General features: G+C 40.0%; 1 protein-coding gene across 9 annotated transcripts in view; it reads right to left on the bottom strand.

The window, feature by feature from the left end:
* Positions 1-26,492, bottom strand: part of KLHL32 (kelch like family member 32) — a 246,296-nt gene that overhangs the window by 170,819 nt on the left and 48,985 nt on the right. For 6 of the 9 annotated variants that reach the window (XM_032858162.1, XM_032858163.1, XM_032858165.1 and 3 more), the window contains exon 3: positions 20,890-21,070. In XM_032858162.1, coding sequence (XP_032714053.1) covers positions 20,890-21,070 — 181 coding nt within the window. Of the gene's footprint in view, positions 1-20,889; positions 21,071-26,492 lie in introns of those variants that run through there. The other 3 variants (XM_032858166.1, XM_032858168.1, XM_032858169.1) reach the window with 1 other exon arrangement.

The raw sequence follows: 26,492 nt of genomic DNA, 5'->3' as shown, positions 1-26,492 counted from the left end.
CACTGGAATACCTATTTTGGGGCACCCGGGTGGCTCAGTTGGTTCAGTGTCTGTCTTCAGCTCAGGTCATGATGCCAGGGTCCTGGGATGGAGCCCACTTCTCTATCTCCCTCTGCTGAGCCCCCTGCTTGTGCTTTCTCTCACTCTCCATCAAATAAATAAATAAAATCTCTTAAAAAAAATACCTATTTGTATTCTTTTCTTATCACTGCTATTTACATTTTTGTAGCACATTCTTTTAATATATTGGAGCAGACAGTATTACACCCTTTGAAAAACAAAGAAACCCACCACAAAAACAGAGTAATTTTACTAAGATAATGTGACAAGTTAACAATAGCAAGAAGATTATAACAACAAATCACCTAACACTAGCTCAGGTGTGTTTTCCTGATACCAAACCGCAGTGAGACCCTGGCTTTTGAAATCTTCTTTTACTGAAATGCACAACTTCACAGATATTTTCCTCAGAAAGTGCCATGAATGTTATTCCCCACAAGAAAATGTAAAGTTTATTTTAAGAGCACTTATTATATTTCATTTATTTAAAGGCTAGGGGGTTAAGTACCTTTTTCTCACAAAAATCACACCTCATGGGGTTTCCGCTGTTGAAAGTTACAGAACTCACTAGCCACACACCATTAGAGGACACCGTGATCTCCTACTATTTATAAGGCATTAACTATAACAATAATTGAGCTTTTTACACTAATACATCAAATCCATCTGACTCTTCTGCCATTTTATTTTGAGATAAAATAAGCCAATTCCTTCTTATACAATGGTTCCTACATGTAGTTTAATTGCTCTTCAAATCTGAGAACTAAAATCAGGTCTTATTTCCCAACAGGATCAGGAAGCACCTAGGAGGTCAGGGTGACAGAAATGATGGTGAGCAAAACCACATGTGAAAATTCACAAAAACAAAACAAAACAAAAACAAACAAACAAACAAACAAAAAATCAAGGAAAACTCCTTTAGCTAGTTACCATTAAGATTCTTATATTAGTCTCCTATTGTTGCTATGATAAATTACCACAGAGTTAATGGCTTAAAACAACACGAATCCTTTATCTTACAAATCCTTTATCTTTGCCTGGCTAAAATCAAGGTGTCAACAGGCTCTGTTCCTTGTGGAAGCTCCAGGAGATTCTGTCTCCTCGTGAAGTCTAGCTTCTATGGGCTATGGCATCACTTGGCTCATAACCCCTGCCTTCGAAGCAGGCAATCATGTCACTTCAATCTCTGCTTCCATTGTCACATCTCCACCGACTCTTCTGAATCCTTCCAGCTCCTAGGAGCCCTCTTGATTACATGGGGCGCATGTGTATAATCCCGGAGAACTTCCCACCTCAAGGTCCTTCAGGTGCACATCTGCAAAGACCCTGTTCCACGTAAAGGAATGTTAATAAGCTCCTGGGATTAGGAGGCTATTCAGGGCTATTGTTCTGCTGACCATAATGCTCACAGATAACGGCAACCTTAAAAAGTTCTCTGAGGTCCACACAGCTTAGCGTCATGGAAAATTTAGGGGGTTTGGAGGCATGTGGACTTGGGCTAGGATTTGGACTCTGGAACGGAGCAGTTCAGCAATCTTAAAAATTATTCAGTGTTGAGCAAACTCAATTTCATCATCCGTAAAATTGTCATAATATCTATATCTAAGAGTTATTAAAGGATTAAATGAAAATAAGGAATGGGATGGAATGCCTGGGTGGCTCAGTCAGTTAAGCGTCTGCCTTTGGCTCAGGTCATGATCCCAGGGTTCTGGAGATCCCAGGGCTCTCCTCAGTGTGGAGTCTCCTTCTCCCTCTGCCCGTCCTCTGGCAAGTGCTCTCCTTCTCTCTCTGACAAATTAATAAAATCTTAAAAAAAGAAAATAAGGAATGTGAATACACAGAGTACAAAGGCTAATAAAGAAAGAAGGTATTAAATGAATGGAAATTTAACTCACCTTCCATGTTTAGACTTTGCAGCTTGAATAACAACTATCATTTCCTTAGTGAGGAATAAATTTATTTTCTGGCCTATCCTTATACTATTAATATTCTTTCCACTAAGAAGTTTCAAGTGATTTTAACATTTATATGTTAACTATTAGTTTGTAATAATCCTGATGCCTAATTATAACTCAAGATAAAAGACTACTCTAGGGGTGCCTAGGTGGCTATGTTGATTAAGCGACTGACTCTTGATTTCCACTCAGGTCATGATCTCAGGGTCATGAGATCAAGCCCCATGTCAGGCTCTGAGCTGGTCATGATGCTTGCTTAAGATTCTCTCTCTCTGGGCTCCTGGGTGACTCAGTCAGTTAAGTGGCTGCCTTTGGTTCAGGTCATAATCCCTAGGGTCCTGGGATTGAGCCCTGCATCAGGATCCCTGCTCAGCAGACAACCTGCTTCTCCCTCTCCCTCTGCCTGCCACTCTGCCTACTTTACTCTCTCTCTGTCAAATAAATAAATAAAATCTTAAAAAAAAAAAAGATCCTCTCTTTCCCTCTCCCTCTACCCTTTCTCCATTCTGCTCATGTGAACTCTGTCTAAAAAAAAAAAAAAAAAGACTATAATATACATACGTGTACATATATAACATATTCAGTAAATTGGAGTTTTAGAACAGTTTATAGAGGTTTTAAAGTTTATAGCAAAGAAATTCACCATTTTTGTAATTTAAGAATTTTCTTTGTCCCCTTAAAGGGCCATTTTTTCATTCATTATGTAAAAATTTCTTTTTATTATAGCTTTGAAATTTGCTCCAACTACATATATACTTTGTGATAAGTAATTAGTAATTGTCATCACTACTAGAAAGCCTGTTGTGTTCCAACCATTAGGATATAATTCACCATTTTATTTTCTGGGTGATTTATCATCAAGCTTCTTGAAATTGACTTTTGCCTACAATATGAAGCGATGATGATTTGAATGAGGTTCATAAATGTTTCAAACCATATTTGCTGCACCAATTACAAGCAAGGCCCAGGGCTGAATATTCAGTAAGGGGAAGGGGTAGGAAAGAGGGACAGAACGATACTCAGGCAACTCCAGACATACATCAGGCCCGCTCCACCAGCCGTGCGTGCGGGAGTCCTCCCCAGTGGCTTCTGTGGACACTGTCAGTATCCGCCACCTGCAGCTGCTGCCATTGCTTCTACTACCTTTCATTTATTGGTAATCTCCAATGAGCCAGAAGTATGACCTATGGTGCCCTATAAGTATTTCCCTATGTGTTCAATTTTTTCTTTAAAAACAAAACAAAAAACCCAGGGCCCAATGCTATTCTCTCCCCATAGTCTAGGGAAAAAACCAGTGGTGTGTTTGACCATCTCAGTCAACTTCCTTTGCCTTCCTGTGGCAGGAGCTGATAGAAGTCCTCATAGGCCCCGGGCTGGGGACACAGCAGTCATGTGTGAGGCCCCCTTCTGACTGACGACACCCTGGCATCTCCAGAACTGGTAGCCAATCTCTTTCATGAGGAATGTCAATTACCTCAAAACTCTCTACAGACGTTTCTACCACATTAGGATGAATGTCAAGATGACCCTTACACGCTTTAAAAACCACTCTTAGGGACGCCTGGGTGGCTCAGTCGGTTAAGCGGCTGCCTTCGGCTCAGGTCATGATCCCAGCATCCTGGGATCGAGTCCCACATCGGGCTCCTTGTTCGGCAGGGAGCCTGCTTCTCCCTCTGCCTCTGCTGCCACTCTGTCTGCCTGTGCTCTCGCTCTCTCTCTATCTCTGACAAATAAATAAAATCTTAAAAAAAAAACAAAAAACCCTCTTAGATACGAAATCATTATGATGTTTGGCTAGCTGTCTGCATGACATACAGGCCGCCTTCCTTTCCACTGTTCAGCAAGATCTCATTCCCCTTCCAACAAATTAGAAATTCAAAGTGGAAAACAAAGTCTGTTCAAAACAGTAAGCTAGCATATCCAACACCAACAAGACACACAGACGAACTCCCTTCTCATAAAGCACAAACCACAGGAACATTTTCCTTGCATTCTTCTTCATCCCTTAAACAATTTTCCAAAACACTAGAAATTACCTTCACAATAATCCTGGATTGTACATTATAGCAGAAGCAATGGCATGGCCAGGAAATTCTCCAGACAGAACAGTGAAGAGAATTTTGTGCCCAAAGAGCTTGGAGCATGTTCAAAGGATTAGAGATGTATATCTCAAAAGTATAGCCTTGGGAAAAATAATTGCAAAATAAAAGAAACATTGAAACCTAAAACATAAACAAAACCTGGCAAAAATTGTCTTTGCCGAGCAGCCTTAAAACAATGTTGTTTTTAAACAGAATTTTGGTTTAAAAACCAAACCCTGCTCTCTTCTGCTTAAAAAAATAAAACTACCATCAATACTGGCAAACCGTCAATTCACCACCCAGTGTAGCTCAGACCCTTGGTTGGCACCTCACATTTATTACCTTATTTAATTTCCACTCCAGCCCCCACAAAGTGACAATTCTCCTACTCTTACAATTGCAGGCGAAAATAAAACCCCGAGATACTGAGCCACTTGCCTGAGGACATACACAGCCAGAAAATACATGAGCAAAGCTGTTAGAAACCAGATTGGTCTCAGTCTAAAACTGTACTGCCTCTATAATTAATTCTAACATTAAAATGTTTTTTTCTATTAGCGTGCAAAATACTTTCTTTTTCTTGCTCTTAAGTTGACATTTTTTAAACTGTTCTATGTGAAACTTTTAAAAGTGAACTTGTCAGAGGCAACTGGGGATACCACAGAAGGACACGGAGGGAAGAAGTGCACACGAGCCTTGGGAGTTCAAGGAGTTCCTTCAGCCGTGGTGTGCTCTCACAGGGGAGACACAGGCAGAGCTCATGGAAAGATGTACCTCCCATATGCCAATGGAGTGAAGGGAAGGGAACCCAGGAGCCATGGTGGAAAACAACATGATAAAACACGGGCTTTGGAAGGACCAGCCATTTTTTTAAAATACCATTTTCAGAATGTTCCAGTCCCACAGAGACTGAAGACTGGTGTATGACTCCATTATGAAGATAATACCCCAATCCTAATTAAGAGCATCACTACTGTGAAGCCTAATTAGCAAAACCATACAAAAACTATCAAGACTATCAGAAACACAACTCTGCATACACTTATTACCCAGACCACAGAAGGCAATTACCTACCTGCAATAAAGTCAGTGTGTTCATTCCACAAATGCTTGCGGAGCACCAACCCTGTGTGGCACTGAGCTAGACAAAGAAGAACAAAGCCAACCAGATCCTACAAAGATGAAAACTTTTCCCCCCAGTAAAGGCTCCACCCTCATGTGGGGAGACTGTATGTGCACAGACTACCAGATAACACGGGGAAAGCCTATAATGTGTCGTTAACATAAGTAAGTGGCTACAAAACTAGTCTTCCCACGGTCTTCCCAATCCCAGTAAATGACAACTTCATCTCTCCGGTGCTGTAGGCACCTGCCTTGGAATCAGCCTCATGCGTCTCTCACACTCTGTGGCCAGTTCACCATCAAATTCCCCGGGCTCTGCCTTCAGAGTGCAGCCAGTAGGTCTCACCACCTCCAGTCCCACCACCCAAGCACAGGCCATCATTTGTCCCTGTCTTCTTTGAATAGCCTTCTATTAGAGCTTCCACGCTCATCTCTTTACATAAAATGGAGAACTGTCATTTCAACACACAGGTCAGGTTATGTCTTATCTCTGGTCTACCCCATCCAAGCATTTCCCATCTCACTGAAAATAAAAACCAAAACTCTAACAGCAGCCTGCCAGGTGTCACATGAGATCTGGCCTTCCCAGCTCACTAGCCCCTGACCTCCTTCATGCTCACAAACCCCTCAAGTACCTTGCACCTTAGGGCTTTGTCTTTGCTGTTCCCTTTGCCTCAAATGCTCTTTGCCAAGCAGTACATGGCTTGCTCCTTCACTTTTCAGTGGTCCTTTCCAGACCACTCTATTAAAAGGAGGCAACTCCCACCACCACTGTGAAGAGTGCTCCCTACTTCACCGTGTTCTGTCCTCCACAGCCTTTGACCCCACTGGATACATTCCATACTTACTTATCTATTTGCTTAGAGTCTTATCCAACTATAACGCAAGTGTCATAAGGGCAAAGATTTTGTGTTTCATGTTACTGCATCCTCGCTACCTACAACAGAGCCCATTACTTAGTAGACACTCAACACACAACTGCAGAATGAAGGAATAATTTCAAAAAGAAATTAATAAATGAAAATGCAAACAAGTAGTGATATTTGCACAAGGCTAAGGTATTAGAGCAGAGGCTGGAGAGTCAGAAGGCAGGATGTTACAGGAGAAGAGGAATGCATGAGACACAGTATCAAAGGAAGCCCAGGGCCCATATAAAACCGGACTCCCAAAAAGGGGGAAGTTCAGATTATATGTTCCTGTGTTATTTGGGCTTGAATTATAAATATGTGTGTATGTTTTATTTTTTCTGTAAATTATGAGTTTTTTAAGGACAGAGACAATATCTGTGATTGTTATATTATGTGTCAAACTACTAGGTCATGGGGTGCCCAGATATTTCAGTAAACATCCTTAATGGGTGTGTCTGTGGGGGTGTTTTAGATGAGATTAATATTGGAATCAGTAGACTGGGTAAAGCAGGGGGCCCTTCCCCAGTTTGGGGGGGGGTGCTCATCTGATCACTTCAAGGCCTATATAGAATAAAGGGTTGAGCAAGAAAGATAATTTCTCTCTCTGTCTTTTAGCTGCAACATTCATCTTTCACCTTCCACCTTGAGCTCACACTGGAACTTACTGGAACTTACAGCATCCTCCTGCTACAGCATCAGTACAATATCCTGCAAAGGCAGGTTTTCAACATACTGTGCAGATGAATTACAATGCCTTTTAATGGAAGAGCAAGTCATGTCATCTCCAGAGTGCTGCCTGCCGTCTAAAAATATCTACTCTTGTTATTCCTAGAATCACGACTTATTGTATTAAAGCTGTCTATTCACCAAAGGGGTATATTTAATTTTTACAACCTAATTGCTCACTCAATGTTAAAAAAAAAAAAAAAAAGAAGAAGAACTGGAAGGTCACCTTCCATGAAAACAATAAAACGATTATGAGAAAGCAGTGAGGTACCAAAAATAACTTTTTCTTTCATTTTTAAAATTTTAACTAACAGATTTTATTTTTTTGGCCAGTTTTGGGCTCAGTGCAAAACTGAGTAGAAAGTACAGAGAGGTCCATATTACCCCTCCTTACTCCCCATGTACGGCCCTACCGCAAAACTGATGAACCAACACGGACACATCATTATCAACCAGAGCTCATTGTTTACAACCAGATTTACTCTCAGTGTTCTACATTTTATCATTTTGACAACTGTATAATGACATGCATGTAGTGGTATAGTATCATACAGAATAGGACTGCTGCTCCCAAAAATGCCCACTCTCTTTCTGTCCCTCCTTCCCTCTAGCTCTTGACAATCATTAATCTTTCTGCTGTCTCCATAGTTTTGCCTTTTCCAGAATGCAAGCCACAATGCCAAAGTGCCATTCTTAGAAGGAATCATACAGTTATATGTCTTTTCAGGCTGGCCTCTTTTTCTTAGTAACAGGCATTCAAGGTCTATCCATTTCTTTTCATGGCTTGATACCTCATTTCTTTTTACCACTGAATAATATCCCATTGTATGGAAATATCATAGTTTATACAATCAGAAACGAAAGAGGAGACATCATAAGCGATACAGCAAAATATGAAGGCTCATAAGAGACTACTGTGAACAACTGCATACGAACAAATTGGTAACGTAAAACAAATGGATTAATTCCTAGAAGCACACAACTTACCATTACAGAATCATGAAGAAATAGAATCTGAACTGACCAATAAAAAACAAGAAGAGTAAATCAGTCATCTGAAAACTCCCAAAAAAGAAAATCCCAGTGCCAAGTTGTTTCCCTGGTGAATTCTACCAAACATTGAAAGAAGAAGAATAAATGTTAATCCTTCTTAAACTCTTCCAAAGAAGAACTGAAGAGCATGGAATACTCCCAAACTCATTTTATGAGGCCAGCAATACCTTGAGACCAAAGGAAGATATGGACACTACAAAGAGGAAAACTATAGGTCTATATCCTTAGTCAATATAAATGCAAACATCCTCAACAAAATACTAACCAAATTCAACATCACATTAAAAGGATCATACACCACGATCAAGTGAAATTTATCCCTGAGACATAAGGATGGTTCAATATATGCAAATTAATATCAGATACACCACATTAATGGAATGAAAAAATCATACGATCACCTCAGTAGATGTATAAAAAGCATTTAACAAAATTTAGCATCCTTCCATGATAAAACTCTCAACATCCTAGAAGAAAACATAGGCAGTAAGTTCCTTGACATTGGTTTTCGTAGTTAAGTTTTTGGATATGGCACCAAAACAAGGTCAATAAAGATAAGTAAATGGGAGTACATCAAATAAAAAAGCTTCACACAGCAAAGGAAACTACCAGCAAAGTGAAAAGGCAAGCTATAGAATGAAAGAAAATATTTTCAAATCATGTATCTAAGAAGGGATTAATATCCAAACTATATAAATAACTCTTACAACTCAATAGCAGAAAAACAAACAATCCTTTTTAAAAATGGGCAAATGAATTGAACAGACATTTTCCCAAAGAAGATATATAGATGGTTAACAGGCACATGAAAAGATGCTCACATCACTAATCATCAGAGAAATGAAAACCAAAATCACAATGAGATGTCACCTCACACATGTTAGGATGGCTATTATCAAAAAGAGAAGAAATTACAAATATTATGGATACTTGGAGAAAGGGGATGGATAAAGATGGACCAAAGGATGGAGACAGGATATGGAGAAAGGGACCCTTGCACACTATTGGTAGAAATGTAAATTGTGCAGCAACTATGGAAAAGAGTATGGATGTCCCTCAAAAAATTAAAAATAGAATATGATCCCAAAATCCCACTTTGGGGTATATATATCCAAAATAAGTGAAATGAGGATCTTAAGAGATATCTGCGCTTCCATGTTCACTGCAGTATCATCTGCAATAGTTATGACATGGAAACAACCTATGGAAACAACCTATGGAAACATCCTTTAATGGATGAATGGGTAAAAAAGAAATGGATGCACGTATATACACACACATATACATACACACAAAATATTATCCACCCATGAAAAAGAAGGAAATCCTTCCATTTGCAACATGGATGAAACTTGATGGCATCATGCTAACTGAAATAAATCAGGCAGAGAAACACAGATACTGTTTGATATTACTTAAAGTGTTATATATAATCTTAAAAAGACAAAATCATAGAGGCAGCAGAATGTTGGCTGCCAGGGGCTAAAGGATGGTAGAAATGGAATGATGTTGGTTGAGGGATCTAAACTTCCAGGTTAAAGTTGAGTACGTTCTGGGAATCTAACATATAGCACAGCAACTAAATTAACTACAAATTAACAATACTATGTTGTAGGCATAGAAGTTGCCAAGAGAGTAGTGCCCCCCCCACACACACAAAGGTAACTATGTTAAGTAATGAATGGGTTAACTAACCTTATTGTGGTAACCATTTTCCAACACATACATGTATCAAATTATCACATTGTATACTTTAAACTTATACAATGTTATATAAAATTATATCTCCATAAAGAGAAATTAAAAAAATTAAAATTAAAATGGAACTGTGTGTTGCTGCTTTGTTATTTTCCACATCAGTGCTCCTCAAAGTAGGCAGGCTGTCCTCAAACTGCTTCTTATATATCCGACACAAGGTAAGAAATCCCTGCCAGAATACAAATGAACTCATTATTTGCTTCCTTGAGAAAGATTTCCTGTGAAAAATGCCAGCTGAACTAACACAATGTCTCATGATGTAGCTGATTTACATTCCATAGCTCATCAGCATGGACATTTAACAAGCGTTTCTCAGACTGGCACTGGTCCACGGACCACAAGTAGCACTAATCAATATTTTTATGTATTACCCATTAGATTTTGGTTTCCTTTCCCATAATCTACTGAAACCAGCTTCTTAAAGAACAGTACATTCCTCTGCATCCTCCTTGGTCTTCTACAGAATATATCAATCCTTGAAATTCTTTCCTTTTCTGGCTTTGGTTAAAATGTATATGCTGATTATCTTTATATATCCTTGACTCTTCCTTTTTTGTCCCTTTGGCCATATGTTCATTCTCTTTCTGCCACTTGAGTAAAGGCATCCTTTAGGTTCTGACTACAGATATATATTTTTTTTTCTGTATTTTTCTATATTTTCTCTGGTCTTTTCCCTCCTGATATGCAATCTCCCATATCACCAAGTTCTCAACCTTCACCTCTTAAGCAGAAAAGCTGCAGTGGCGATGTTTGTTGTATCCCTTACAATATCCAGCACAAACATTTTTGCATATAGTAGATGCTCAGTAAATGCCTATGGAATTGAGAAAGTAGTGAATTACGTGCAGCATTTGCCACTATTATCAATTTTTTTACAGTTAATTTGTTCTTACCGTATTAAAGAAGCACATTGATTTATTAAGTAGCAATAGTTACTATATTGAAAATATTAAATAAAATTAAATATTAAACACGGTGAAATCAAAGAAAATTAAAATGGAAATGGTTAAAATATTTAAAATAAAAATATTAGAGGCAAATAACTTTACAGTTGCATAGAGAAAAACTAGTTTATTATTAGAAAAGGAATATAGCAGAAATAAAATGGATCCTAATATTGTCAAAAATTCATCATTTCAAAATTCAGTGAAAGAGTGAAAATAGATAGCTAAACCTAAAAATTATCTTCTTAATCGTCTTGCTATCAAAATTCAAAAAGGAGGTTGCCTGGTGGCTCAGTTGGTTAAGTTCAGGTCATGATCCCAGGGTCCTGGGACTGTCTTGCATTGGGCTCCCTGCCCAGTAGGGAGCCTGTTTCTCCCTCTCCTGTTCTGCCTGCTTGTGCTCTCTCTCTCTGTGTCATATAAATAAATAAAATCTTTTTTAAAAATTCAAAAAAGGAAACACACATTTAAAAAATATCGTACATCTAAATCACTTTCCCATATTCTTCTTAATCTGCACATTAGTCTCCTTCAACTTCCTTCAGTTTCCCACCCTTCCTTATAAGGTATTTTCACAGCTGATAAAACCTCATTCTTTTTTTTTTTTTTAAGATTTTATTTATTTATTTGACAGACAGAGATCACAGGTAGTCAGAGAGGCAGGTAGAGAGAGAAGGGGAAGCAGGCTTCCCGCAAAGCAGAGAGCCCGACGTGGGGCTCGATCCCAGGATCCTGGGATCATGACCCAAGCCGAAGGCAGAGGCTTTAATCCACTGAACCACCCAGGCACCCCAAAACCTCATTCTTTAGCCATACTTTTAAATTCCTAACAGATACTGTTCTACTTTTTAATAATTTTTATAAATAGATTTTATAAAATGAAATATTAAAACAAGTATTCATTTGATGGAAAACAATGGTCGGTTTACCATAGGATGCATGGCTCAAATGCATCACTATAATAATGATGTTCTGGGGCTTCTGTGATTCACACATGAAATATATGTTAGGGAAAGGAAAGAACACAGCAGTGTGCAAATATGCAAGAATTAGAAATGCTGCTGCTTCAGCATAAACACTCAATAACCACAGACTCAGTAATGCTTGTTCAACCTCAAAGAAATTAATCACAGGCTAGGCCAGTGTTAAAATGGACTATGGGAAATATCGAACATCATGGGATTTAATTTTAGTGACATTCATGCACCAATTGAATAACTGTGGAGTAACACTTTCCTCTTTAGGACAGCCGTAGGGCTTTATATGCTTACAGTAACTATCATGAAGATAAATTAAAAATAATTACTATATATATAGAAGGATTTGGAGGTTATTTTTCTAGTATTTTTATTCATTTCTTTCCTGTAAAGGATGGGTAGCTATAAGGAACCCCAGCTAAAATTTTATTTTCCAGGGCTGTTGTACCAATCGGACTGTGACAATATCCTTGGAAACAAAGTGAGTGAATGGAAATTACAGCATGGTGCCCAGCTCCTGAGGTCCTTTAACTATTAAGAGGTCACACAGCCCCTGAGGGTTTACAAAGGACATTTATTTTTATTCTTAATTTTATTTTTTTAAGCCCAAAGATCACGTCCTGGAAGCCTACTGGGGGCTTACAGAAGCGATGGGAGCTGAGGAGCAGCCTAGGGATAAAGGCAGGAGGCTGCAGGCTTGGTGGCTGGCAGCAACAACTGTCAATGTTATGTTGCTGTTTATCCTGAATGTTTGATAAACACAATATGTCTTATATAGGATTTCCGAGAAACAGAAATGTTAATGAAGCTCCCATAAAACCACTGAACAGGAAACCGGTGGAGCCCAACAGGGATCTCATTTATACGTTTTAAGGTCAGCAGTGCGATGACCTTCAAGTCCTTAGAGGGCACCCCCTTAGGAAAGAAGACCAAAACAGATAACACATGTCCTGGGTGTTCTTAGGAGAAAGATTCCGAGGAAGGGATTGGTGACGCTCCGCCCACAAGACCCGGCAAGTCTCATCACCAATCAGACGGCTACAGGGGGAGAATGACTGTTGAGGAGGGTCTGTGGGGCTCCAGGCACCGCAGCACCGGCTGGGACGCAATGATCAGAAAAGCAAAAAACGGTCCTGGCTCTGCCTCCAGGAGGAACTTCAAGTGCTCACACTCCGCGTTGCACGCGTACACAGCTTCCTTCAAAATGCCCTGGGGCTGCTCTTTTCCCAACACCCTCCATGCCTCGGCGCTGTGGCGGCTGTGGGCCCCTTGCTCCCGCCGAGATCTCTGATCCTCCAGCCGGGGCCTCCCTCCCTCCAGGAGCCTCCCCAGCTCCTGAGTCCTTCCTCTCCCTCACCCACCACGGCATCAGTCCGCGGATTCTGCCTCCTGCCTCCCATGCATTCTTACCTCCTGCAAACCACTCCTCACACACAGATCTCCTCTCTCCCCCATCTGCTCCTTCATTCCCTCTTACTTAACCACTCTTCGTGCCCTTTGCGTCCATTATTTCATTTTGAGCTTCCCTTTCTTTGTTTTTCAAATGGAGATGATAATGGTAATAATATCCATCTTACAGGTTTCTTTAGAAGCTAAAGTGAGCTGATACACAGAATAACTTCCTGTACCACAGTGAATACTCAATTAGTATTAGTTATGATTATTGTTCTCATCGACTGAGAATACCAGAGAGAGGAAAAGGGATAAAAACAAGGCTGAAGCCCCCAAACACCGTCCCAAACCTCTAATACCAAGTACATACACTGTGGTTATTTGCTCATTTGTTTGTATCTCCTACCAGACGATGAATTCATTCTGTCTAGAAAATAGTAGGAAGGTAACAAATGCTTACTGAATTTCAAAAACATTTACATCTAACTACATATCATATACTCATTTAATAGCCTTCTATGCCATTTTAATCAAATAGGGACTGGAAAGTTTGATTATAAAAATACATGGAATATAGATTTTTTTTTTTTTTAACCATGGCTTTATCCTCTGGTCTCAAAACTAAAAAATTACATAGGCAGAGCATGCTCAGGCTTTAATGGAAAATGATCTTCAAATATTTAACTTTCCAAAATGTCATATTTGAATCACTTTACCATCACATATGCGAAGCTATGTTAGACAGTGAAGACATCTGCTTCCTTGGCCAGAAAGTGTAGGCGTTCATGGAGCTTGAAGCTAGAGATAGCAAATGCTAGAACAACAGCCTCCAGAAGCGGCAGGGTGGCCCACAGCCCAGGGCTGCCCACACTGGGACCCCACAACGTCTGCGTCCACAGTCAGAAGGGCTACCAGAGGTAGGAGAGTAAGGGGCTGCCTCCCCCAACCTCTCACAGTCCAGATCACAAGTCCCTAAGTTCTCCTTGGGCCTCTGGTGCAGTAGTTCCTCATTCAACTTCATTCAGTAACACTTTGGTGGACTTGACAAGTCCTCACCCAACCACAGGCCCTCTCCAAGAGGTTCTTAGTGAACCAACACATGACACATAATCTTAGCTCCTTTTAAAGGAATTTCCCGGCTTTGAGATCTAATCGACATCGATATAATCGACATCGATACTGTGTAAGTTTAAAGTGAAAAATGTGATGATTTAGTACATACATATATTGCAAAATGATTACCACAGTTAGGTTAGTTAACATATTCTCACGGTTACCTTTTCCCGTATGTATATATGAGCGTGCTCGTGCACACATGTGTGTGGTTAGGGTTTAAAAGATCTACTCTTTTAGCAACTTCCAAGTCCATGATACAATATTGTTAACTATAGCCACCATGCTGTAACTAGGTCCCCAGAGCATATACATCTCATAACTGGAAGTGTACACACTTTGCCAACATATCCCCATTTCACCCACTCCCCTGCCCCTGGCAACTACCACTCTACCCTCTGTTTCTATCAACTGAAGTCATACAATATTTGTCTTTCTCTCTCTTATTTCACCTAGCATAATGCTCTCATGGTTCATCCATGTTGTTACAAATAACAGGATTTCTGTCCTTCTCATAGCTACATACGCGCGCGCGCACACACACACACACACATTACATTTTTTTTATTCATCTGTGGACAGACGCTTATGCTGTTTCCATATCTTGCCTATTATGAATAATGCTGCAAAGAACATGAGAGATATCCCTTCAAGATCCTGATTTTATTTCCTTTCAATATATAACTAGATGTGGGGTTATTGGATCATATGGTAATTCTATTTTTTAGTTTTTTGAGGAAGCTCCATATCAATTTCTACAGTAGCCACACCAATTTACATCCTACCAGCAGCTGCCATCTTCACCAACACCTGTTATTTTTTTGTCTTGGTAATAGCCATCGTAACAGGTATGAGGTGATATGTCATTGTGGTTTGACTTGCATTTCCCTGATGACTAGTGATGTTAAGCTTGTAGCTGTTCATTCTCATGTACCTGTGGGCCATTTGCATATCTTCTTTGGAAAAATGTCTATTCGGATCATTTGCCCACTTCTTAATCACAGTATTTATTTTGGGTTTGTTTGGTTGTTTTTTGTTTTGTTATTGAGTCACCCGAGTTCCTTATATATTTCAGCTATTAATGCCTTAACAGATAGCTATGTAAATATTTACTCCTATTCCATAGGCTGTGTTTCATTCTGTTGATCTTTAATTCCTTGAGAAAGACAAGCTACAGTTTTAAGGTTTCTGAAAAGGGGGACTCTGAATATGAATTTAGGGAGGTGGCAGAGGGTGGGCAGGATAAGGCTGCATGAAAAACTTCACACTTGTTAGTTTTGATAAACCTCAGAAAATGGACAGAGTAAACTAAGGTGAATAGGGGGGCAGCATAGAAAGAATGGCTTTTAGCAAAGCTGAGAAGTAGAAAGACCCTCAGGTGCAATGGAGTATGTCTGGAGAACAGCATAGCTGTGACCTCAAATGAACAGATGGGGGAACGAAGATGAAGATGGATGATAAGGACGTAGCATGAAAGCACACCACTCCGGGAGTCTGGCAAATGTGCAAGTGAGGAGCTCTGGAAGATCTGAGCAGGGAAGTGAAAGCTAACCACACAGTCATTTGCACAGTGGTTTGCAAAGGAACAATGGTAGAGGAGGAAAGTTAGATGGCCACTGGAATGTTGTAAGTAAGAAGGAAGGAGGTGTCAGATTAAGAAAATGAAAAGATGGGGAAAGATAGGGCCAAAAAGTGATTCTGACCCATCAAAAGGTGAGCAAGTCTGCAACCAGGTGAACCTAAAAAGATAAACTGTTACTTCTTCCCCCAAGTAGCTAGGCAGAGCAGACCAGGACTCTCGGGTTAGTGCAAGGAGTGAAACAGCTATGTTCATTGAAAATCTACTGTGCGTCAGAGACAGTATTCAGTGCATTATGTACTTTATCTCATTTAAGTCTCTACGCCAAGCCATTCCAAGAGTTGTGCTTTATGATCACCAACTGACAGTGAAAAAATACAGATTCACAGAAGTAAGATGACTCACCTATGTTTAGAGAAGAGGGAGTAAAGAGGATTAATAACCAGGAGATATTAAGTAGAATAGGATCTATTTGCTGGACACTGGGCAACAATGGCCAACAGAGAGACTGTCCCTGCTGCTATATTCAAACACAGACCTGACTCGGAAGCTCTTCCCTTTCTTCCTTCTGCTCCTGCTTCCACTCACAAAGGAAGTCCCTGGTCTGAATTGGTTAAGAGCATTTGACTATTGTCACATTATGCCTACACTGAGGATACTAAGCTTAATTTTTATTTTTTTAAAAATCATTATTACTTGGCTGAAAAGTGTTTTCACTTTTTCTTTTAAAAGGTTGATAATCACAGGAAACTACATTACTTTGTGCTCAACGGCTCATTATTTATATTTTAAGCAAGGAAGTCTGGTAACAACTCTCAGATTGATGTAAAGAAGCATTTACGTCAAAACTCGGGCTGTCTCACTCTTGCAGTGCTTCCTTTCCTGAATCAAAGCAATTTTGATTCAGAATAATCCACCAGATGTCAAAGTACAAAGCATCAAAGTCTAATTTATAGGAAGGTATTTAATTAACTTAAACAGATTACACTAGAAAGAAAAATCCATCAACAATTTGCATATTTTTTATATCCAGGATATTAAGAATTGAAATATACATGGAATCCTATGACAATTAGAAAACATTGCCTCATCCACTTAATAAATATTTAGTAAGCACTAAGCCTGAAGCAACATTATAAGCACTGTGAGAGATACAGAAATTACTAAAGCAGGATACTGTTTCCAGGTTCTTCAGTGTGGTAGAGCATAAGACACAAGGGAAACAAACATTAATTCTAGTTTAGGGCATGTGGTTGTTGGAAGACAATTCTCCATAGGTCTCTTGTATTTTTGCACATATTGTGAGTGAGGCACTGACTGTCCTTTGTTCTAAACTCTCTTTTCAAGGATATTTCTATAGCAAACAGCTCTGGAACACAGAGTGATGTCTCTTCTAGGTGTAAAGGGTATTTTTGCCCACAATCCTGGAAGATACGATGTCTCTTTACAGAGCAAAGGTACGCATGCTCACAGTCTAGTATAATAATGTGTCCTTCCAGAACAACAACAACAACAGAACAGACATGTTTCCTAACCATTATACAAGCTTTGGGTTTCTTGAACTCAGTGCTCCTCTCTGGTAAGGCAGTCCATTTTGTGTGCAGTAATGGAAACTGGCCCTCTTCATGTCATCTGTGGGAACAGAAGCTCAGGGAATAGGTGCAAATAAGCTGAGAGTCATAGACTCCTGTTGCTGTGAGTCATAACCTGTCCTCTGTCTCTGACTTTGGAGTCTCATGTCTTCTACCAGCATCTAAGAAACTGTGTTAGGCTAACTTGCTGGCTTGTTAAGCCAGTTAATCTCAGTCTTGACAATCCCTGAAAGCAGGAGGTTGCAAAAATGGCAACAAATTCATTCCCTTTCTGCATCTCTGCCCTTTGGTATACCTCTTACACTGACTCTAGGCTCAGCCATGTAACTTCCTTGGCCAATGGGACATCAGAAAACATGACACAAATAGAAGACAGAAAAGTACCTATACATTGAGGGATGCCTGGGTGGCTCAGTCGTTAAGCAACTGCCTTCAGCTCAGGGCATGATCCCAGGGTCCTGGGATCAAGACCTTCATCGGGCTCTCTGCTCAGTGGGAAGCCTGCTTCTTCCTCTCTCACTCCCTCTGTTTGTGTTCCCTCTCTCACTGGTCTCTTGGTCTAATAAATAAATAAAATCTTTTTAAAAAAAGAGAGAGAGAAAGAAAACTACCTATACATTGAGGCTTACCCTCTTGCTGGCTGCTTTTAGAATTTAGTTGTCAAGTGAAAAAGCACAGCCTAGCTTATTTGTGAGAAATATGTGCTCAGTGTCCCCTACCACCTCAGCCAAGAGCCTCACAATCACCAGACATGTGAACAAGGCCAATTCAGGTCATCCAACCTGCAGCCAACAGTCCAGTTAACTGCTGATGTGAGAATGAATCCAGCATTGATGAGTAGAGCTGACTGATGGAAGAACTACTCAGCATCTAGGTTTTGAAGTGGTTTGTTATGTGACAAAATTTAACAAAAGGGGCAGAGGACAAGGCAAAAACTACTTCTGGTACAATATCTGTATTACAAATGCCACAGGGCTCGGCATACATCTGGTTAAATACTGTAACTCCAGCACTCAACACTGTGCCTAGAAAAGAGCTGGAGGTACCAACTGTTCCCGCTTTGTTTTGGTTTCTCCATCCGAACACTCACTATAAAAGCCACTTAATTTTCATCTCACAGGCAGGCTGTGAGCTTATAGGAACTGTGTGTGAACCTAGCAGGGCACATGGTGAAAGGGCAAAAGCATAATTCGGTGCTCCAGGAAACATGTTCCTGTGTGCGAAAAGCAATTCTTTCACCTAAGATCTGACAATCATTTCACCTAATGATCTTGGGTGGATCATTTAAACATATTGAACTTCAGGGGGTGTCTGGGTGGTTCAGTCGTTTAAGCATCTGCCTTTCGCCGTCATGATCCCAGGTTCCTGGGACTGATCCTGAGTCTGGGCTCCCTGCTCCGTGGGGAGTCTGCTTCTCTCTCTCCCTCTGCCTGCAGCTCTCCTGGCTTGTGCGCTCTCTCTCTCTCTCTCTCTCTCTCGCCCTTGGTCAAGTAAATGCATAAAATCTTCAAAAACAAAAACAAAAACATATTGTACTTCAGTTTCCTTATCTGCATCATGGGAATAATAATGCTATCTTCAGGAGCTTTGTGCCACAGGTGTTATAAAGGAGGCACTCTCTCAGAGTATGGGGGCATCGTGGTGAAAGAGACGAAAGCCGGGAGTAGCATCAAACACTGTTAAAGGCCAACAATTGACAGGCTCTCACTCACATGCTTTCTCTCTCACATACACACAGGCACAAAATCAAACCATTTCCCAAAGTTAAATTAAAAAGCTAACCGGCAGAGGCTAAGTAACAGCAGGACTACATTGTGGTCTATAGGAAAACAAAACTTAGTATATTATATTATTATATAAAGTGTCTGTGTTATATAGAACACCACAGAGTACGTTGTTTGAAAGTCCCCTGAATTATATATAACCTTTCTGGAAGATGAATGCCTGACAAAGTGTGAGGTAGAAAACGAAACATTGTATCAATGCACCTTAAAGGTCACTTTTCAGATATTCTGCTTCATTTCTGCAGTTGAAGATTAAATCCCTACTCTTTATTTATAGACATTTTAACTACTTCCCTCTTGATCCTCTACAGTATTAGGTTTCATCATATTTAAAACACTTTAAAAAAAGACTTTCTTTGGGGCGCCTGGGTGGCTCAGTGGGTTAAGCCGCTGCCTTCGACTCAGGTCATGATCTCAGGGTCCTGGGATCGAGTCCCACATCAGGCTCTCTGCTCAGCAGGGAGCCTGTTTCCCTCTCTCTCTCTCTCTGCCTGCCTCTCCATCTACTTGTGATCTCTCTCTGTCAAATAAATAAATAAAATCTTAAAAAAAAAAAAAAAAAAAGACTTTCTTTTATGATTTGGCATCTTTGAAAATTGTTTAACTGATGGTTGGCAACTGAGTGTAGTTGATAGTATCTCTTAGACATCAAAACCAAGATTATTATTGGAACTATACAAATCAAACTAACAAATTACTCATGGGCCTAAGTTGGTTTTCTGGAGCATTTTAAGACCTTGGTAAGAGAAATTTTTTTTAAAAATCACAATTTTTATTCTCATTTATATGAGCTTTGTATAAAAAGTTCTTTTTCTACCACTTAAATCACAGTAAGTACTAAATAAATGACATTTAGCTAGTTATAACCATCCTGTCTATTTTGGTCTTTGAAACAGCCATAAACATGTAAAGACACGAATGGAGCTAGAGACTACAATGCTAAGTGAAATAAGTCAGTCGAAGAAAGACAAATACCATATGATTTCACTCATATGGGGAACATAAGAAATAAGCAAGTGATCAAGGGGAGGGGGAGAAAAAGAGACAAAACAAGAAACAAACTCTTAACTATTAAGAACAAACCTACTGGTCACCAGAGGGGAGGCGGGTGAGAGATGGGTGAAACGGGTGATAGGGATTAAGGAGGGCACTTGTGATAGGTACCAGGTATTGTATGAAAATGTTGAATTCCTAGACTGTATGCCTGAAAATAATATTACACTGTATGCTAACTGTACTGGAATTAAAATGAAATAAAATAAAATAAAGCAACAAACATATCACCATTATCTCATTAGCCACTGAAAATCAAGCTCTGAAGTTCTACTGAACAAGACCACATGCCTTCAGCAACACACTTATCAACCATAAAAGGCCATTAGGCCAATTGTGTCTCTCTCTCTGGAGCAAATTGTTGGAAAGCACTAAGACAAGAACATGCACAGAAAATAAAAAGTCAAACACCACATGTATTTATGGGCATTTTAAATTTTAACAAACTGTTTTACAGATGGTCCTTCTGGTCCTAAATCCAGAAACATCCCCTCCCCCAGTTCACACCCCCATCATGGGGCACTACTATGCCACACTGCCTTACTGTGGGACGATATCTAACAGCCCTCGGCTCAGATGCGAGGTCTGCTCTCCACTGGAGGAGACATCCAGGGGGCCAGCCTCCGGGAGGATCGCACCAGAACCCCAATCTCATTCTGCCCCAGAAGGGTCCCCAACATTCACAGGTGTGGGGACGGCTATCAAACTGACTGGTGGTTGCATGCCACTTCGGGAAACTTTGTCATCCTTCTTGTGTCGGCATCATAACAGAAACAAACTACCCCTGCTTACCCGGAAATAGTCGCTGCATGCTGCTAGGACTGCCTTGTGAGCATGGAATTTCTGTTCCTCGGCAATTAGGGTGATGTCGCAGAGGATGCCGTCACTTCTCTGCTGATTCAGCGCGGCCAGGACGCTATCATTGTGAGATTCCGAGTGGCAGAGCCTCTGGCCCGTCAGCATTTCTTGAATACTACGGAAGAGAGCAATCACATCAACATGCTTCCTCTCGCCAGCCCCTGCCGCCCCCCTGCGACCTCACACCTCCAGCGCCAGTGTGGGGGGTGCGGATCCCAGCTCACCACAGGAAAGGGACCTTTTTGTCCCACTTCCTTCTCTCTACTCTTCTCTGGCCTTCCTTTTCTCTAATTCTCTCTTTTCCTCACCTCCTCAGGTGCCTTTCTCTTTCCTACTAGTGCCTGTCTTTCTGAATCTGTGTTTTGGTGTGTGTCCATCTGTGTCTGTGTATTGGCCCGTGTCTGTGGGCCTGTGCTTCTGGGCCTCTGTCCCGTCAAAACATATATATCTCTGAGGGCAGAGCTTTCTCTGGATGTGTATCTGGACATGCGTACCTATGTGACTCTCTCTTTTCTATGACTCCCCCCATCAACTCTCTAATTCCTTCCCTAGCTTTGTACCACCTGTGTGAGGTTCGTGCTAGCTCAGAACATCATCACCACCATGCACTGATCTAGCATAGAATCCACATGACCTATAAGACTCACTAGACATAAAGGAAGTTGTCTGCCCACAGATGACAATACTACATTAATATATAATGTATTAACAGAAATACACAAAACAATACTGAGTAAATGTTGGTTATGGAAGAAAGGGCTGCCACTGACCATTCTGTGTAAAAGGCAATTATTTAAACCACGACAGATGATTACTAAACTTGGGAAATTAGGTACCACAGGAGAACATCAAGAGAAATGTCATGGTAAATGAAAAAAAAAAAATCTAAGGCTGAAAGTAAAATATATCTATATTATAGCCTTCAATCTCTGCATGTGGTCATTGTACTATATTTAGGGAAGACTATACAATTTTGTCTTCTGTTCTGTTTTTTGAAATTGCTAAATTTACTCATTGTGGAAATTTAGCCCTTCACTCCTGAGCCCATTTTAAAATAGTCATCCTATGTCCTTTTAGAACTCCTAAGTGAAACTCCGGATCTTGCCAGAATAATGTGGAAGTGATGCCATAACACATAGCACACACTGAATGTGTAGATAGCGATGAACAACTCTAGCCTACATCTATGTATAGTCTCCATAGCTCTAAAATCTCAGAACTGGCATCAGACCAGGAGGGGTGAGCAGCACCGGTCACAAGTTACTCCCAGAATGAGAACAAGGGCCATCAAGCCCTGTTTCTGACCTCTGGACTCTTCTCAGAGCTGAGGGAAGTACCACAGGGATGACTGAGCATCATGTCTCCTATCCTGACAACTCCAGCACCCAGTTCTTCCCTCTCAGTGTGAAAGAGCCGCTCACGGGAGCCAGGGAGTCCCCACTGGCCTAGTGTGCTTGGTTAGTTTATTGAACAAAGCTCTGCCCAGCCACTGGTGCCATTTGGCTGGTGAACTGCCCTTTAACCCAGACCACCACCTTACAGTGAACCAAACACTTCCCATGAAACCCAGAGTACAGGCCCGTAAGCTTTACTGGACATCTCTGACTGGGAGCCTCAGAAATGTCAGAATTACTGAAAGTAAAAAAAAAAAAAAAAAACTTGACAGGAGGTGATGATATAGGAAGTTCTCGTGGGAAGGTGGGAGGATTATTTTCAGTTGAAATGCAGCAATGAGTTTTGAAATGGTTACTGTCATCGAATATTCATCTAGCGGCTCCAGCTACCGACAGACATTTTAAAATCAGTAACTGAAAAGCACATTCAGAAGCATAAGTAACTTTTTAATACAAATTTCTATGCAAAGCCTGGAATGCAGCTTAATTAGCCTCCCTCAATTAAAGAAATAGAAAAGTAACAGAAATTTCATATCTAAAGGAAAAGGAAATATCATATCTAAAGCTAAAGGAAAGCTTTAGGATAGTTTTTGAAAGATCTTTCTTAAAAGGATGACATTTTTATATATTTCACAAACAACTTTCCATGTTCCATGAAGTATTCTTAGTGATTTATAATTATTAATTCACTTAATCATCCTAACAACCCTGTGAGGCAGGCACTATTCTTATCTCTGTTCTACAGATAAGAAAACCAAAGGTCCAAGATCAGGCATTTTGAGAACCTGTCGCCAAGAAGACAATAATGTAATTCCCCTTCCTGTTTAAAAAAAAAAAAAAAAAAAAGAAAGAAAGAAAGGGAAAAAAAAAAACACAGTGATAAACTGTGAAGAAGATCTCAAAAATCTCTGACTGCCGGGGGCGGGGAGGAAATCACAAAGTCCATATTAACTTCGTATTTATAGTATGCACAGTTATCCCAAAATCAAAGCTGCATTTTAAAAAGAATATACATGAAGATAATAACATGAGATAGTGATAAGTAAGATCTGAAATCAGGCTTCAAAAATATGTATCTTTGCACTGGAACTAAGATAAGTTTGAATACAGACAACCAGATTCTAATTATTACTCATTTCTTTGAAATACTTATTGCAAACTTATTTGAAACACTCATTACTTTTCTCTCTTTTAATATCACCTTAAAAGTGAAATAAATGTATTTTAAAATTTCATTTTTAGTGGAACAATAGAATCTGTTAAAATAATTGCCTTAAATTGTTTCCTTACTCATTTTCCAAATATAGTGCCACAATTCGTGTCCTTATTATCAAGATTGAATCAGTATCTGCATTTCAGTTATCTATTGACAAGGAATAAATCTCACCAGGGAAAGAGCAGGTGTAAACTGAAATTTGGCAAGGAATAAAGGGCTCAGCTCTGAAACAATGGTGATGCCGCACGATTTCACAGGATCATTCTGCTGGGCTTGAAATAGTCAAGCTTCAAGAAAACAACATGCTAAATATTTAAGGCAACACTTGGCACAAGATCCCAAATATTTTGGAACCAATATGTTAGGAATCTTTAAAAGCAGAAACAAATACTCCAACATTTGGCAAGAAATAAAGGTCGATTAATCAACAAGTCTTTATTGTATTCTGGAAGTAACTTCCCATTCAACTCTCAGATATAAATCTGCAAAAGACTTCAACCCTCTAAATGTTAAAGCATGTGTGACCACGGCACACAGCTGGAAAGTGGCAGGCCCATCTCATGAGGGCAATGACTGTAAATGAGGGAGGAGGTGAATCAGAGACTATAAAGGACTGTGTCTAAATTAAGATTAGGGGCAGATACCTGCTTGCAAATGGCCCTGTTGACATCTATACTTTATAACAAATCAGCACACTCAACTTTCCAACAATGTCCCTCCACTATTTGGAAAGCAATGAAGAAAAAAGGAAAAATATATCCCTAAAACTTCCTAAGCTACTGAAAACAAAACAAAACAAACAACAAACATGAAACATGAAGCACATTACCCCAGGGTATACGGATTTGAATGTCGTCCTAAAATTGGGAAAGATCATCCGGGGAAACAATGTTGCCACCTTAAAACTCACCGGTAAGTGCAGAAGGTGACCTGGCTTCCCCAGGACAACCCTAATAGTCTTTCCTCTCAGGAATCCCCTAGAACTACACTGTGCAATACAATAGCCGCTAGTTACAGCGGGTTATTGGCCACTTGAAATGTGGGTAGTGCAAACTGAGATGTGTTGTAAGCATACAATGCATGCCCTCATGCACTCCATGTCAGATGTAGTATGAAAAAAGAATGCAAAATATATTGCAAAATATATGCACAATATATTGATTCCATGGTAATATAAAAATATTTGGGTATACTGGGTTAAATAAACTATATAGTTAAATTTATTTCACCTGTTTCCTTATACTGTTTTTAAATGTAACTACTTGAGAATTTTTCATTATATAGATATATGGTTCACATTATGGTCGTATCAGACAGTATACAAGTTCCCAGGGGGACCTGTCCCTCATTCCTTTCCACCTGAACTCTAATAAGGGGTTGGGGTATCCCATCAGGCTGCCGAGGAGCATGGCTGTTCCTGTGTCTCACAGGACACAGTCTCTGTGGGTACAACAGGGGAAGCCCCAGACTCTCTGAGCAGCAGATTTTCTTTTCCGGACGCCAGAGAGCATTTGATTGGCCATATGTCAGCGTTCAGTAACAGGGAGATAAATAAATGAGTTCTCAGGGAACAGGACTATTCATGACTTCAAGTCTTTAACTTTCATTCTGGAATTGACGGCAAAAACCAAGAAATCAAATGCAGAGCACGATGTTCATAACGTGGTACACCCAACTCTGAGGGAAGCTCTGCCAGAGTGCAAATCACTACTTCTAGGCTATACAGTTAACGTTTTGATCACAGAAATCTCACAGGGTCTCATTTACATAAAGTAAATTTTGACTGAATTTAGTCAGTTTTCAAGATGGAAATTCCAAAACAGCTATCTGGTTTTTAAACATCTGCATTTCAGATTTTAAATTTCAAGTCAGGGATACCTGGGTGGCTCAGTCGTTAAGCGTCTGCCTTCAGCTCATGTCATGATCCCAGGGTTCTGGGATCCAGCCCCACATCCGGCTCCCCGCTCAATGGGAAGCCTACCTCTCCCTCCCTACTACCCCTGCTTGTGTTCTCCCTCTCGCTGTCTCTGTCAAGTAAATAAATAAAATCATTAAAAAAGAGAGAGAGAGAACAAGAGAATAGTCAAGTTTCATTCATCTGTATATAACTGTTCAATTTTCCCAACACCATTTATTGAAGAGACTTTCTTTTTTCCATTGGACACTCTTTCCTGTTTTGTCAAAGATTAGTTGACCATAGAGTTGAGGGTCCATATCTGGGCTCTCTACTCTGTTCCACTGGTCTATGTGTCTGCTTTTATGTCAATACCATGCTGTCTTAGTGATCACAGCTTTATAATAGAGCTTGAAATCAGGCAACGTGAGGCCCCCAGCTTTGTTTTCCCTTTTCAACATTTCCATACAAATTTTAGGACTGTTTGTTCCAGCACTCTGAAAAATGTCATTGGTATTTTGATCAGGATGGCACTGAAAGTATAGATTGCTCTGGGCAGCGCAGACATTTTGACAATGTTTATTCTTCCAATCCATGAGCACGGAATGTTTTTCCATCTTTAAGTTGATCATTCTCTTATACCATAAAAAAGATAAAATCTAAATGGATGAAAGACCTTAATGTGAGACAGGAATCCATCAAAATCCTAGAGGAGAACATAGGCAATAATCTCCTCAACACTGGCCACAGCAACTTCTTTCAAGACATGTCTCCAAAGGCAAGGAAAACAAAAGCAAAAATGAACTTTTGGGACTTCATCAAGATAAAAACAGTCTGCACAGCAAAGGAAACAGTCAACAAAACAAAGAGGCCACCTACAGAATGGGAGAAGATATTTGCAAATAACACTACAGATAAAGGGCTGATATCCAAGATCTATAAAGAACTTCTCAAACTCAACACCCAAAAAACAGATAATCAAGTCAAAAAATGGGCAGAAGACATGAACAGACACTTTTCAAAAGAAGACATA

Source organism: Lontra canadensis, unplaced genomic scaffold, assembly GCF_010015895.1.
Source record: "Lontra canadensis isolate GAN:19392208 unplaced genomic scaffold, GSC_riverotter_1.0 scaffold14, whole genome shotgun sequence".
NCBI classification, from domain to species: domain Eukaryota; kingdom Metazoa; phylum Chordata; class Mammalia; order Carnivora; family Mustelidae; genus Lontra; species Lontra canadensis.
The sequence above is the reverse complement of the archived record's forward strand: the minus strand, read 5'-3'. Positions and strand labels throughout refer to the sequence as shown.